We start from the raw sequence: 16,182 nt of genomic DNA on the forward strand, positions 1-16,182 counted from the left end.
CTGGCAACCACTGATCTTTTTACTTTGTACATAGTTTTTGACTTTCCAGAGTGATATAGTTAGATTCACACCATATATAGATTTTTGCTTCTTTTACTTAAATTTCCTCCATGTCTTTTTGTGGCTTGATAGCTTGTTTCTTTTCAGAGCTGAATAATACTCCACTGTATGGTTGTACCACAGTTTATTTATCTATTCTCCTATCAAAGGACATCTCGGTGGCTTCTAAGTTTTGGCAGTTATGAATAAAGCTGCTATAAACATCTGTGTGTAGGTTTTTCATGTGACATAGGCTTTCAGCTGACTTGAGTAAATACCAAGAACATGATTGCTGGATAATATCGCTAAGAGTATGTTTAGTTTTGCAAATAAATTGCCAAACTGTCTTTCAAAGTCCCTGTACCTTTGCATTCCCACCAGCAAGAAATGAGCATTCCTGTTGTCTTGCGCCCTCTTCACCGTTGGTGTGATCAGTATCTTGTATTTTAGCTGTTCTAGTAAATGTGTAGTAGTTTCTCATTGTTAACTTTATTTTGCAGTTCCCTAATGAGAAATGATGTTGAACATCTTTTCATATGCTTATTTACTATCTGTGTATCTTCTTTGGTAAGGTGTCTGTTCTGATTTTTTGCCAGTGTTCAAGTCACGTTTTGTTATTGTTGAGTTTTAAGTGTTCTTTGTATATTTTAGATACCAGTCCTTTATTAGATATATATATATATATTTTAAAGATTTTATTTATTTATTTGACAAAGAGAGAGATTACAAGTAGGCAGAGAGGAAGACAGAGAGAGAGGAGGAAGCAGGCTCCCTGCGGAGCAGAGAGCCCGATGCGGGGCTCGATCCCAGGACCCTGGGATCATGACCTGAGCCGAAGGCAGTGGCTTAATCCACTGAGCCACCCAGGCGCCCTAGATATATATTTTTTAAATATTTAATTTATTTGATAGAGAGAGATATCACAAGTAGGCAGAGAGGCAGGCAGAGAGAGAGGGAAGAAGCAGGCTCCCTGCTGAGCAGAGAGCCCGATGCGGGGCTCAATCCCAGGACCCTGAGATCATGACCTGAGCCAAAGGCAGAGGCTTTAACCTACTGAGCCACCCAGACGCCCCTAGATATATTTTTTAAAAAGATTTTATTTATTTATTTGACAGAGAGAGAGGGAATACAGCAGGAGGAATGGGAGAGGGAGAAACAGGCTTCCTGCTGAGCAGGGAGCCTGATGTGGGGCTCAATCCCAGGACCCTGAGATCGTGATCTGAGCTGAAAGCAGATGTTTAATGACTGAGCCACGCAAGTGCCCCTAGATAAATGTTTTGTAAAGGTTTTTCTACTTGTCTGTGGCTTGGCTTTTCATTCTCTTTTCATAGTGTCTTTCACCGAGCGGAAGCTTTTAATTTTAATGAAGTTAACTTTGTCCATTTTTTCTTTCATAGATTGTGCTTTGGTAGAAAAGTCTTTTTTTCTGTTTTTTTTTAAGATTTTATTGATTTATTTGACAGAGACATAGAGGGAGAAGCAGGCTCTCCGCTGAGCAGGGAGCCGGACAAGGGGCTTGATCCCAGGATTCTGGGATCAGTGACCTGAGCCAAAGGCAGCCGCTTAAACGACTGAGCCATCCAGGTGCCCAAGAAAAGTCTTTACCAAACCCAAGATCACCTAGATTTTCTCTTATATTATCTCCTAAGAATGTTACAGTTTTGTGTTTTACATCCAGGTCTGTAATCCAATTTGAGCTCATTGTTGTGAAAAGCACAAAGTTTGTATCTAGATTCATATTTTTGCATGTGGACGTGCAGTTGTTTCAGCACCATTTGTTGAAAAGACTGTCTTTCTCTATTGAATTGCTGTTGTGCCTTTGTCAAAGATCAGTTGACTGTATTTGTTTGAGTTTGTTTCTGGGCTTTTTGTTCACTCCATTGATCTGTTTGTCTATTCTTTTGCCAGTGCCACACCATCTTCATTACTGTAGCTTTGTAGTCAGTCTTGAAGTCGGATAGTGGCAGTCCTCCAACTTTGTTCTCTCCTTGCATACTGTGTTGGCTCTTCTGGATCTTTTCCGTTTCTAGATAAATTTTAGAATTTGTCAGTATTCATAAAGTAATGTTTAGGGATTTTGATTGGGATTGCATTTAATCTAAAGCTCCAGTTGGGAAGAATGGACATCTTAACAGAAAATATTGGAGATCTTTTGTGATTGCTTTCATTGGAGTTTTACAGTTTTCATTGTATAGCTCATATATGTATTTTATTAGATTTATACCTAAATATTTCTCTCTTTCTCTTTTTGGTCTAATGTAAATGGCATTTTATTTTTAACTGTTAATTCCAGTTCCAGTTATTCATTTGTTCATTGCTGGTATATAGGAAAGCTATTAACTTCTTGTATCCTGCAGTCTTGATATAATTGCTTAATAGTTCCAGGAATAACTTTTACTGTTCTTTGGGATTTTCTACATAGACAGTCATGTCATCTGCGAACAAAGACGGTTTTATTTCTTCCTCTCCAAGTTTTGTTTCTTCCTCTTACTTTTCTTTTTTTATTGCATTAGGTAGGATTTACAGTAAGTAAGGAGTAGTGAGAGGAAACATTCTTGCTTGTTATCAGTCTTAGAGGAAAAACATATAGTTTCTAATCATTAAGTATGACATTATGTAGGGTTTTTGTAGATATTTTCTGTCCAGTTGACATAGTTCTCTCTTCCGAGTTTCCTGATAGTGTTTATCATCACTAGATATTGGATTTTGTCACATGCTTTTTTTTTTTGCATCTATTGGTATGATTACATGATTTTTCCTCTTTGTCACACTGAGGTACCGGATTATATTTATTGATTTTCAAATGTTGAACCAGCCCTGCATACCTGGGCTAAATCCCACTTGGTCATAGGATATAATTTTTAAAAGATATTACTGGGTTAGGCTTGCTAATATTTTGTTGAGGATTTTTGCTTCTGAGATAATTAGTTAATTTTCCTTTCTTCACTGTCTTGGTCTTGGTCTTGCTATTGGGACAATACTGGCCTTATAAAGTAAGTTAGAAAGTAGTCCCACTTGTGTTTTCTGTAAGAAATTGTAGACATTTGATGTAATTTCTTCCTTAGATGTTTGATAGAATTTACCAGCAAACCCACTTGGGCCTGGTGCTTTATGTTTGGGGAAGTTTGCTTTTGTTTTTGTTTTTAAGTATTTATTTTTGTGGGGGAGGAGTCAGAGGGAGAGAGGGAGAGGAAAAGAGAGAATCTCAAGCAGTCTGCCTACTGAGGACAGAGCCTGATGCAGGACTCCATCTCAGGACCCTGAGATCATGACCTGGGCGGAAATCAAGAGTCAGATGCTTCACCAACTGAGCTACCTAGGCACCCCCTGTTCTGGGAGGTTGTTAATGGTTAATTCAGCTTAATAGATATAGGCTTATTCAGGTTATCTGTTACTTCTTGTGTAAATTTGGGAGACTGTGTCTTTCAAGGAATTGGTCCATTTCTTCTAGGTTATCAGATTGTTCCTAGTAGTCTTTTATTATCCTTTAGTGTCCACACATCAGTAGTGATGGCCCCTCTTTTGTTTCTTATATTGATAACTTGTGTCTTTTCTCTTTTTTCTTCAGTTAGCTTGGCTAGAGGTTTATCAATTATATTGATCCTTCTAAAGAACTGGCTTTGGTTTTATTAATTTTTTTCTATTGCTTTCCTGTTTTCAGTTTCATTGATTTCTTCTCTAATTTTTTATTTTTACTTCTTACATTGAATTTGATTTGCTCTTCTTTTTCTTATTTCCTGAGGTGGAAGCTTAGATTATTGATTTTAGATCTTTCTTCTTTTCTAATAGATGCATTCAGTGCAGTACATTTCCTTCTAAACACTGCTTTTATTGCAGCCAACAAATTTTAGTAAGTTGTATTTTCCATCTTCATTTGGTTCAAAATATTTTAAATTTTTTCTTGAGATGTCTTCTTTGAGCCATGTGTTACTTAAAGTGTGTTCTCCAAGTATTTGGGGATTTTCCAGTTATTTTTTCTTGCTACTAATTTCTAGGTTAATTCCATGTTGTCTGACAGCATACTTTGTATGATTTTTATTCTTTTAAATGTGTTATAGTGGTTTTTGTGGCCCAGAATGTGATGGGTCTTGCCCTAGGCTGTTTTTCAAGGAGAAAGTTACTAAAGAGTCCAGGGCCTTGACGTTTGACCTTAATTCTAAAATGCATCTGTCTCTTGGCCCTGGCACATAATTTTTTTTTATAAAGATTTTTATTTATTCATTTGACAGAGCTCACAAGTAGGCAGAGAGGCAGGCGGAGAGAGAGGAAGGGAAGCAGGCTCCCCGCTGAGCAGAGAGCCCGATGCGGGGCTCGATCCCAGGACCCTGAGATCATGACCTGAGCTGAAGGCAGAGGCCTTAACCCACTGAGCCACCCAGGCGCTCCCCTGGCACATAATTTGCACCACTCTCTTATAAAAGGAACTTTCTCTATGACTTGTTGATTACAGAGCTATACCTGCAGAAGAAAAGCATACAGAGATTGAAATAAATGATTAGGGGCACCTGGGTGGCTCAGTGGGTTGAGCCTCTGCTTTTGGCTCAGGTCATGATCTCGGGATCCTGGGATCGAGCCCCACATCGGGCTCTCTGCTCGGCGGGGAGCCTACTTCCCCCTCTCTGTCTGCCTCTCTGCCTACTTGTGATCTCTCTCTCTGTTAAATTAAAAAAAAAAAAATCTTTGAAATAAATAATAAAATAATTTTAACAGTAGTCATTTATTAGACACTTATTATTTGCCATCACTTTACATTTACTGTTTTGGTAAGTTCTCCAAATGACCCTATAAATTGTAGGTATTACTGTTTTTTTAAAGGTTTTATTTGAGAGAGAGAGAGAGCAAGCAGAGGGAGAGGCAGAGGGAGAGAGAGACTCTGAAGCAGATTCCATACTGAGTACAGAGCCCAACATTTGGGGCGCCTGGGTGGTTCAGTGGGTTAAGCCTCTGCCCTCGGCTCAGGTCATGATCCCAGGGTCCTGGGATTGAGCCCCACATCGTGCTCTCTGTTCAGCAGGGTCCTGGGATCGAGCCCCACATCGGGCTCTCTGCTCAGCAGGGAGCCTGCTTCCCCCCCTCTCTCTCTGCCTGCCTCTCTGCCTACTTGTGATTTCTCTCTATCAAATAAATAAATAAAAATCTTGAAAAGAAAAAAAGGGAAAAAAAAAACCAAACCAGAGCCCAACATTTGGGTCAGTTTCACCACCCTGAGATCATGATCTGATCTGAAATAAAGAGTTGGATGCTCAAGTGTCTGAGCCACCCAGATGCCCCTGTAGTTGTTATTATTATACCCTTTTTACAGATGAGAAAACTGAGGTTCAAAGATATTAACACAGTCACACTATAGTAGGTACTAGGAGGAAGTACCAAAATCAGGTCCATCTGATCCTGAGGACTGTATTCTCAGACACCATACCAAAAACAAACTACAAGCCATAATACCCCAGTTCAAGCTAGCCTCTAATCCATGACAGAAATGGGAAACTAAATTTGCTAAGAGAATACTTGTATAATGGTATGCCTTTGATTAGTTTCTTTCCAAAATCAGTATCACTTAGAGTTTGCATGCTGTTAGCAGTGGCTGTTAGCATTCTAGTAGTGGTACTTCCTAAGAGCACCTATCTTAGAGTTACAATGTAGGCTATATTTATTTAGCTTGGAATTTTCTAACTAGGGATGATTTTGGTTCCCGGGGAACATTTGGCAATGTTTGGAGATAATTTTGGTTGTCATAATTGGGTAAGGGGGTAGGGTGCCGTTGGCATCTAGTGGGCAGAGGCCAGGAATTTTGCTAAACGTCCTCCAAAAGCCGAAGACCAGCCCCACACCCTAAACAAAGAATTATCTGGCCCCAAATATCAGTAGTGGAGGTTGAAAAACCCTGAGTCTAGCTTGTTCCATCCCATTATTACTGAGAAAACCTTGAGGTCTCAGAAGTCTCTCAGCAGTCCCTTGGGATTTGGCTTCGAGGCTAAGTGCCTCCTATGTAAATACTTAGTAGCTTAGTCCATTAACTCATTCTGGCACATTTCCTATACCTTCAGCTTAGTGTCCAGAGGCCTACTAAATGGTTGGGGCTTTTTAATAGGGTGGTACTTTTTCTTCCTGATGTTTCCGAGAGACAGGCTCACCTGGCTTGCAGCCCTTGCAGAAGAGAACCTGGTGACAATACGCTAATCTGTTGCTGGCATTTTTTGCTTCCTAATCTGTGTTTACACGACACTGAAAATTGACTCCCTGGTGCCAGGCACCATTTCTCCTCAGCGCTCTGGCACCGTTGGCGGAGAACACCTCCCCAGTCCCTTTCACACAGTGCTACCCATCCATGTTTATGACATTGCACAGCTGTTCTCCAGAAGACATTTCTGGAGGCTTGGATGGTATAGGAGCTTCTGGAGCTGGGCTTGGAGTCGTAATCATGTTCCCGGTTGCAGATCCACAGCACTCTTAAAGCAGCTGTTATTTTCCTTAACTGTTTTCCTGATGGTAACTCCCACCCTCCCCTCCAGATTTTAAGATCCTAGAATACAGAGTTTGTTTCTTCAGTTTATTTCCTACTCTTTTAGCAGCTAACGTTTCATTCATCGTCTAATGAGAAATCAACTTATCTTCTATTACTTTGTGTTTTATGATTTTCTGTTAAAAGTTGGAGGATGTGATAAGGAACTGTAGTGGTGTGAGAAAGATTGGTGGTCAGAGGGAGATGTCAACACTCTAGATAAACAAGCCGGGGGACAATTCATAAGCTCAATGATAGTGAGCCTGGACCAGAGTGAAACTGAGTAATTCTTCCAGGGAAGTGGTAGACCTTAAAACTAAAAAATGATTTTCATTATCAAGGGGGCCTAAAAAAATCAAAAGTCCCCCCTCCAAAAAAATCAATAAGTCTCCTGTTAAGAAAGTCCTAAATGTAGCTTACCCTCCTCATGACCCAGAAGAAGTTCAGCAAAGTTCCCAAGTCAGGTGCAATTATTATAGAATATTCTATAAAGATTAGACTTATTAAGGACATTTATTTATTTGGGGCGCCTGGGTGGCTCAGTGGGTTAAAGCCTCTGCCTTCGGCTCAGGTCATGATCCCAGGGTCCTGGGATCGAGCCCCGTATCGGGATCTCTGCTCAGCAGGGAGCCTGCTTTCTCCTCCTCTCTCTCTTCTCTCTGCCTACTTGTGATCTCTATCTGTCAAATAAATAAATAAAAAATTTTTAAAAAGACATATATTTATTTACCTCATTTGAGTGATATGCACAGGTCCTCAGTAGGAGTTCGAGGTCACTGGGCTGTCATTCTCAGGCCTTCCCAAATGCTGTCATTCTCACGCCTTCAGGGAGATCATGACCATTTGGGTCTATGTCTTTGAATCTGTAAGATTTTAAAGAATAAATTGTGGTGGGGGTATTGGCTTATCTACTTTTTTTTTTTTAATATTTTATTTATTTGACAGAAATCACAACTAGGCAGAGAGGCAGGCAGAGAGAGAGGAGGAAGCAGGCTCCCTGCGGAGCAGAGAGCCGGACATGGGGCTCAAACCCAGGACCCTGGGATCATGACCTAAGCCGAAGGCAGAGGCTTTAACCCACTGAGCCACCCAGGCGCCCCGGGTATTGGCTTATCTAAAACAGTATTCCTCAACCTTCACTTAAAGTATTACCCTCCTAAGGAGATTTAATAGAGTGTTTGCCTAATCACCCCCCCCCATGAAATTTTGATATTACAGGTAGGCTGTGTATCTGTCATGTACTACAGTATATTTGAGGCGAGCTAGTGATTGCATTAAGATTTCTCCATGAACAGTTTTTGCCCCCATGGGGGCAATATTACCCATATTGAGGATATATAATGTAGCAGTATTATCATCTTGGAAATAAACTGGTTTTATCTTTCTTTACGAATGGAAACTGGGACGAGGACACTACAATAATAAACTGATGGTGAAGAGAGTCTTCTCATGTAGTAGCTTGCTACAACTAGAGAAAAGAGAGAAGAGTACTTTTCTGGCTTATATGGAGAACATTTTCTCCCCGAACAACCTCTTGACCATTTGAGGAGAGAATAGGGAAAGATCAGGAATGGCAGAGCAATAAAGGCAGCTCACCAAAAGGGGGACGGGGGGACAGATGACAGGACCCTTTTGCAGTGATATGCCAAGGAGGAAGGTAGTGATACTGAAGAATCTAGGTATAAAATTGTCCATTGTTCCGAGGCTACTAAGTTCTAACAAGTTCAGTTTCTTAAAGTAGGAGGTGATTTGCAGCAGAGAATACCATTTAGGTTGTCTAGCATGCAACAGTGTTCTATTCTCCCAAGAGGGTTTGGCTCTGTCTGATCAAAAGGGTGGTTGTGTATGAAATGCACCTCGGAAGGAGGAGGAGGAAATGACATGTTCATGTAAATGAAATACAACTGCAAATTAAAGTGTCACCCTGTTAAAAAAATCCATTTTTTATTTAATTGGTTACCAAGGAAAAAAATGTCATACAGAAGTGTATATCTCAGGAAAAGTTAAACTGTGAGATGTTTCAAGTGAATCCAGATTCAAGGAAGTTCTCATGGGGCGGGGAGGGGAGGGGTTTGTAAAATACTGCCTTAATAAAAATATTCAGATACTGAAAGCCAGACTCATAAATTTCTGCTGTGTTACATACCAGGGGTCCAGAAAAAATTAACAAATATGAATTCGTTTGTTCTTCACCATCTCTAACGATTCAATCAGCTATATACTGGCTGCCTCTTCCCTGGAGGAAGCCTCCTTTTGAGATGTTTTATTAGGAAGATCATGTACAAAGGAGGAGATGCTTTCTCCCAAAGACCACTGCCTATTACAAAGACATCCGGGAATGAAATCCTTCTCTGTGTGGCTTCCTGTGTTAATGTTGTGCTCCCATTTTTCACCCCCCGCAATACTGTGCATTTTTATGAAACCTCCTCTGTCTCTAGATTGAGAGTTTATCAGACAGGACATAATATGGTACCTGCCACATTTTTGGCACTAAGGAAATGTTAAATAATCATGGGAGGGGCTGATGAATGAAATTATGTTTCCGGTAGAATTGTTCTTGAGATATGTCTGGTTTCTCTTTGAGATGGGGACTTGGCAGATGGTTCTTCCTCTTCCCCCTCTCCTGCTGATCCCAGTACATACTGTTTTATGTTTGCAGGGGAAACATGGATGAAGACTAAACTCTGCTCTCTTCTTCTTCTCCCCTACCAGGGGCAGTGATTGGTGATGGACAGTCTGCTGTGGCCAGTAACATTGCCAATACTACCTACCGGCTCCAGTGGTGGGACTTCACTAAGTTCGACCTTCCTGAAATCAGTAATGGTAAGCCAAGGTAGAGCTGGTACTGGTGGAAGGGGTATTTCTTACTGGTGAGCCCAAACTCAGAAACCCATGGAGCTCTGGAGTTTCTGTCATTTTGCTGGGCAGCTGATTCCCCAGTTCCATTCCTGCAGCTCTCCATCAGTAATTCAGCAGACATGTTTTGAGCACCCACCCTGAGCAGCGACCCGTGGTAGCTTTGGTGCTAGGAGCAATACCAAGATGGACACAAAGACAAAGGTGTCTCTTTTCTGGGGAGTTCACCAACAGTAGCTCATCATCCTAAACCTCAGTGTTTAAGTGGAACTGAGAAGCAGAGAAAGAGAAGAGTATAGGAACTGAGAGCAAGCCCTTGTGTCCCTTGAGGAAAGACTCTGGTGATGTAAACTCATTTATTAATCCAGAGCTGAATGGAGCAAAGTGAATGACATGGTTGGTGTGTGATTTACAAATGTCTGTCTGATCGTCCATTTCCCAGCTTCTAAGGACGTCTGCAATCCCATATCCCAGTTTTGCTCATTACAGCATTTCATTTCATTTCATCTTGTTTTGTTTTAGGTTTTAAAGATTTTGTTTATTTATCTTAGAGAAAGAGAGAGAGACAGCACAAGCGAGAGGGGCAGAGGGAGAGAGATTCTCAAACAGACTCCTTGCTAAGCGTGGAGCCTGATGCAGGGCTCAGTCCCAGGACCCTGAGATCGTGACCTGAACCGAAACCAAGAGTGGGACACTTCACCACTTGTGTCACTCAGGTGCCACCCATCACAGCATTTTAGACAACTTATTTTACTATCTACTGACGGACTCGCACATTCCTAAGAAGTGGCAGCTCCGTCTCTGCTTGAATAAAATGATAGGTCACACTATCTGATAAGATGACCGGATCCATCACTGATAAGCTCCTGTTCTTGTTCCCAGGCTGTTATTTCTTCCCATTGGTCCTGGTTTTACCTCTGAATCTCCACAGAATGCGTCTAATGACACCTCTTCTGGTGGTCCTCCAGCTGTTCAAAGATAAATTGCCATGTCTCTTTGAATCTTTCTTCTCAGGCCAGACTTCTTTCCTGAGATTCCTTTTACTGAAATACAAGAAACCTTGGACTGGTTTCTAAGTCCTTGATGGTTCTGTTCACTTTCCCTTTTGACTTTGGGGGGCCAGAAAAGAGTAGAAAACCCCAGCTGGGAGTTGTCCAGTGCATACATAGCACAATAGCGGTTTGGACAGTGTTAATTCAAGCCTGAGATCTCAGCAGCTTTTCCTGAAGCCACTTTTCAGTGTGCAGTCACTTCAGATTCTTGGATAATTATTAAGAAATTGAGGCTCTACCATTCTGTTTATCTGTGCAGTTTGAATCATTTAAGAAACCAAAACAGGTTTATATTTGCTTCTATTAAATTTTATCTTCATAGTATCAGTTGCATTTCCTAGCTCCTCCCTCTCAATGTTTTTTTGAACTTTGGATTCAGTCCTTTTCTCTCAGTCTTTACATCACATACTAATTTGACAGATACACTTTCTCTGTCTTCCTTTGGATTACTAGCAAAAATGGTCAGTCAGCGAGGACGTTGTACTGGGCCTTGTGTGATACAGGTGTGGACTTCCTCTTTGTTGACTTTGGTTCCTGAATTAGCACCCTGGGCATGGTGTTCAGAACTGTAGCCCATTTTTTTTGTTTTTTTTTTAATCTTGTCTGCAAGGTACTGTAAGAATTTGTCAGATGCCTTAAATTAATCCAGATAGTCTCTGTCTGTGGCATTTCCCGATATGCCAGTCTTGGTATCCTTATCAGACCATGAAAATGAGGTTAATTTTTCATGTCCTGATCTTAGTGAAACCACAGTAGCAATCATTTCTTTCTTTCTAAGTGCTTATAAGCCACATGTTCAATATCTTTTCTTTAACTCTGCTGGGACTCAACTGCAGTCTACTTTTTCCTTTATTGAATACCAAGTTTGCTTGTTCATCTCCAGATTTCTGGCCCAGATCTTCTTTTTTTTTTTTTAATTTATGGCCCAGATCTTCTTTACCACAATTTATTTCTAGTTATTTTGTTTGTATTGTTTACTTTTAAAAAATTATAATCTGAAATATATTCACCATTCAAAAAATTTAGACTGTAAAATAATAGACAGTGAAAAGTTGACCAACTCGTCTCCCAGCTACAGCCCATTCCTCCCCAGAGGCAACTACAATTAGCATTTCTTGTGTACCTTTTGAAGGATATTGTATGTGTGTATATATAGGCAAATGCAAATGTCTGTTTTTTCTTTTTTCATGTTATATACTCTTTCTGCACTTTGCTTTCTGTACTTTATAATATATCTTGGTGATCTTTACATACCAGTATATAGAGTTTACTTTCTTTTTTAATGACTGCTTAGTATTCCATTGTCCAAGTAGAATCTCTAGGTTCCATTTTTTTTTTTTTTTTTTAAAGATTTTATTTATTTATTTGACAGAGAGAGATCACAAGTAGGCAGAGAGGCAGGCAGAGAGAGAGGAGGAAGCAGGCTCCCTGTGGAGCAGAGAGCCCGATGCGGGGCTCGATCCCAGGACCCTGAGATCATGACCTGAGCCGAAGGCAGCGGCTTAATCCACTGAGCCACCCAGGCGCCCCTAGGTTCCATTTTTTAATTAGTCATTTTTCAACCAGTCTTGCTCTGAGGAACTTTTAAAATAGTTTTCAGTCTTTCCCATACAAAGCATGTTGCAGTTTGTCATTGCATACCTGGGCCAGATTATCTACAGGATAAATCCCTATAGGATAAAGCCCTAGAAATGGAATTGTGGTTATGAAGAGCACATACGTCTATGATTTGGGTAGATGGCTGCTAAGTCACCATCGGTAGGGGTTATGCCAGTTTATACTCTTGCCTGCAGTTTACGAGGATGCCTATTCCCCCTAAACTCTGGCTTGCAGAATGTGTTACCATATGTTTTGGATATTTGCAAATCTGATAGGTTAAAAAATAGTATGCAAGTATTTAAAATTTGTATTTCTCATATTACAAAGCAGATTGTGTGCCTCTTCACACACTTAGCTCGTGTATTATGTTGCCCTTTCTTGACCTGTCCATGTGCTTTACCTATTTTTTATTGTGTTGCTCATCTTTTCCTTATCAGTTCTACAGGAACTCCTCCTAAATCAGAAAATCAACTTACAATGGGAGTTTCCTGGTTGTCATTTGTCTTTTGACTTTACTGAAGGTTATTTTTGTCATCGAACTTATTTTAAGTAGACAGAATTATCCAGCTTCCCATTTATGGTTCCCAGATTTTGTGTCATCATTAGGAAGATCAGTTAGTACTTTTATATTTTAGGTTTTTTCTTGCCCTTAAGTCTTCAATTCACTAGAAGTTTAACCTCGTCCCAAACAAGCAGAGTATGATCCAGCCTTTATCCTGTCTGGCTACTCATTTGTGCCAACCAGTTTACAGAGTAATTCACTTGTTCCCAGTGATGTAGGATGTCCCTTTTTTTTTTTTAATTTATTTATTTATTTGACACACAGAGATCACAAGGAGGCAGAGAGAGGCAGGCAGAGAGCGGGGGGAAGCAGGCTCCCTGCCCAGCAGAGAGCCCAACACGGGGCTTGATTCCAGGACCCCGGGACCACGACCTGTGCCGAAGACAGAGGCCTCAACCCACTGAGCCACCCAGGCGCCCCATGGGATGTCCCTTTGATCCTATTTTTACTTTCCTGTGTATATTTAGATGTATTTCTAGATTATCCATTCTGTCCTAGTGATCTCTTCAGTTATTCATGTGAGAGTACCACAAGGGTTTAAGTTTTCAGGCATTGTGTTTTAGAATCTGATAGGAAACTCTCTCTTCTTGTTATTTTTTTAATCCATATTTTCCTGTTTGCTCAAGCAGTTTTATTTTCCTGTATGGACTTTAAAACTACTTTTTCCCTTCACCCCCCCCCCCCCTAAAAAAATCCCATTAATATAATTATTGCAGTCACATTAAATTTACAGGTTAACTTATGGAGATTCAATATCTTTATGGTTAGATTTAAGAATATGGTATGGTTTTCCATTTCCACAAGTTTCTCTTGTGTTCTTAGGAATGTTTTAAAGTTTTCTTAAGGGATGCCTGGGTGGCTCATTTAGTTGGTTAAGTGTCTGCCTGTGGCTTAGGTCTTGATCTCTGGGTCCTGGGATCCAATCCTACAAGGGGCTTCTGCTCAGCAGAGAGCCAGCTTCTCCCTCTGCCTGCCACTCCCCCTGCTTGAGCTCTCGCTCACTTCTCTGACAAATAAATAAGTAAAATCTTTTTAAAAAAGGGGGGGGGGGGTGTGCCTGGGTGGCTCAGTGGGTTAAAGCCTCTGCCTTTGGCTCAGGTTATGATCCCAGGGTCCTGGGATCAAGCCCCATATCGGGCTCTTTGCTCAGCAGGGAGCCTGCTTCCCCCTCTCTCTGTCTGCCTGCCTCTGCCTACTTGTGATCTCTGTCTGTCAACTAAATAAATAAAATCTTAAAAAAACAAAACAAAACACTTTTCTTCATACAGATCCTTTATAGTTCTTTTTTTCAAAGATTTATTTATTTATTTGAGAGAGAGAGTGTGCATGCATGCAAGTAGAAGGAAGGGCAGAAGGAGAGGGAGAGAATCCCAAGCAGATTCCCTGCTGACCGTGGAGCCTGACTCGTTGCTTGATCCCACCACCCCAAGATCATGACCTGAACTGAAATCAAGATGTGGATGCTTAACCTACTGAGCCACCCAGGCACCTCTCAATCCTATACAGTTATTAAGTTTACTGTTACAAGCTTGTTTTTAAAACCCTACTGCTATCTTACTGAATTGTTTACTAATTGTAGTTGTTACTCAGGTAAATCTCCTGCATGTTCTAGGTTTGTTATCCATAAGTAATGGTAATTTTACCTTCTCCATTCAAAATTTTACATTTGTGTATTTGTTTCTCTTGTATGTTTGCTTTGGCTACCATCAAAACAATGTTAAATCATAGCAGTCATCCTCATATTGCTCGGGATTTTAGTAGGAAACTTCTTTTTCCCAGTACTTTTTTTTTTTTTTAAGTTTTATTTGTTTAAGTAATCTCTATACCCAATGTGGAGCTTGAACTCATAACCCTGAGATCAGGAGTCACATGCTTCTCTGACTAAGCTAGCCAGATGCCCCTAGCTTTTCCCCAGTAGACATATTGCTGGCTTTTAGGTTGAACTAGTTTATCATTTTAAGGAAGGCATCTCTTCCTATTTTATTAAGAGTTTTTATCAAGAATGGATATTGAATTTAGTCATGACTTTTCAGTATCTATGAAGACGATCGTACTTTTTTCCCTCTCTCCTTTGATCTAATAGTATAATCATTATGTTAATAGATGCTGTAATATTGAACCCATCCTTACATTTTTTGAATAACCCCCACCTGGTTCGCGGAGTAGTCTTTAATGTAAATTGCCTTCCCTGTAGCTTACTAAATAGACTTTTTTCACTGATACTTGTCAGTGAGGTGGCTCTATCCAGACTTTTCTTTTTTATGAAGTCTATGGATTTGGGTATCAATGTTACTATGCTTGTGTTATAAATATAATTTGGAAGGTTTTCTTTTTTTCTTTGGAACAGTTTAAATAGAATTGGAATTACTGATACTTTTTATACTTTAAAGGTCTGGGCCTGATGCATGCATGCTTACTTTTACATGCGTGGAGGGAAGTACTTCTTTGATAACTCTGTCAACTGTCCTATGATGGTTAAACACGTGATCTTTTTTTTTTTTTAAGATTTTATTTATTTGACAGAGATCACAGTAGGCAGAGAGGCAGGCAGAGAGGGAGAGGAGGAAGCAGGCTCCCCGCTGAGCAGAGAGCCCATGTGGGGCTTGATCCCAGAACCCTGGGATCATGACCTGAGCTGAAGGCAGAGGCTTTAACCCACTGAGCCACCCAGGTGCCCCAACACATGAGCTCTTAAGGTTACACTGTCTGGGTTCACATCCCTGGTCAACTGCCTTCTAGCAGTATGACCTTGGTTAGTTACTTAATCTCTTTCCACTTTGTTTTCCTTTTCTATAAAATGGGAATTGTAATAGCGCAAACCTCAGAGGGTTGTTTATGAGAATTAAGTTAGTTAATAATACTAGGCATTCTGAACAGGGCCTGACATAAAGTAAATGGTCGGTGAGTGCTAGCTATTTTCATCATGTCTCTTTCTAGAAAATTGCCTGATCCTTTGAGAGTATGGCCATAGCACTATAAATTCCCCCCAGCCCCTGTCTTTACTACTGTGAGGTATGTAGTCTTCCTTTTTGGAGAGTGATGTTTATGTGAACGAGGTGGTGTTCTCACCCTGTTACCTTATTTGTAATGGGCTTCCCGTCCTTCTCAAGCATGTCATTTCTACCCAGTCACAGACCATTTGCCTTGACAGAAAAGCAAAATATTCAGAATACAAGCATTGAATATGCTGCTAGCATAGCTTTGATGGACTTTCTGGTTGTCCTTAACATGTTTTGTATAGGCCTTAATTGTTCCAGCTACAGCTTCCTATAATCCTCCTTCTGTGTTTCTTCTTACATCTTTTGATCCTGACTCTTGTAAAACCGGAGTTGATCAGAGAGCATCATGTGCAACCAGATGGACTAGTTTGGATCATGCATGGTGTTCCAATTCCATAAATGCCCAGTTTACGGCATATATGTCTAATGATAGACGATGTTCCTTTCAATGGTATTCCCTCTAGAATGCCAGTCACTTTCATCTGAGTTTCCTGTCATTAGCTCTTAACTGTGTTTGCTGGTTGGTCTGAATAAAGTCTAGTTACAGTTGGCAGCTTCGCTCTTGACAGGCGCAGC

At 40.5% G+C, this 16,182-nt stretch overlaps 1 protein-coding gene across 7 annotated transcripts in view; it reads left to right on the forward strand.

Moving 5' to 3' along the window:
• Positions 1-16,182, forward strand: part of AMBRA1 (autophagy and beclin 1 regulator 1) — a 178,674-nt gene that overhangs the window by 127,279 nt on the left and 35,213 nt on the right. For all 7 annotated transcript variants that reach the window (XM_046015994.1, XM_046015996.1, XM_046015997.1 and 4 more), the window contains one exon: positions 9,251-9,361. In XM_046015994.1, coding sequence (XP_045871950.1) covers positions 9,251-9,361 — 111 coding nt within the window. The remainder of the gene's footprint in view (positions 1-9,250; positions 9,362-16,182) is intronic.

This window comes from Meles meles, chromosome 8, assembly GCF_922984935.1.
Source record: "Meles meles chromosome 8, mMelMel3.1 paternal haplotype, whole genome shotgun sequence".
NCBI classification, from domain to species: domain Eukaryota; kingdom Metazoa; phylum Chordata; class Mammalia; order Carnivora; family Mustelidae; genus Meles; species Meles meles.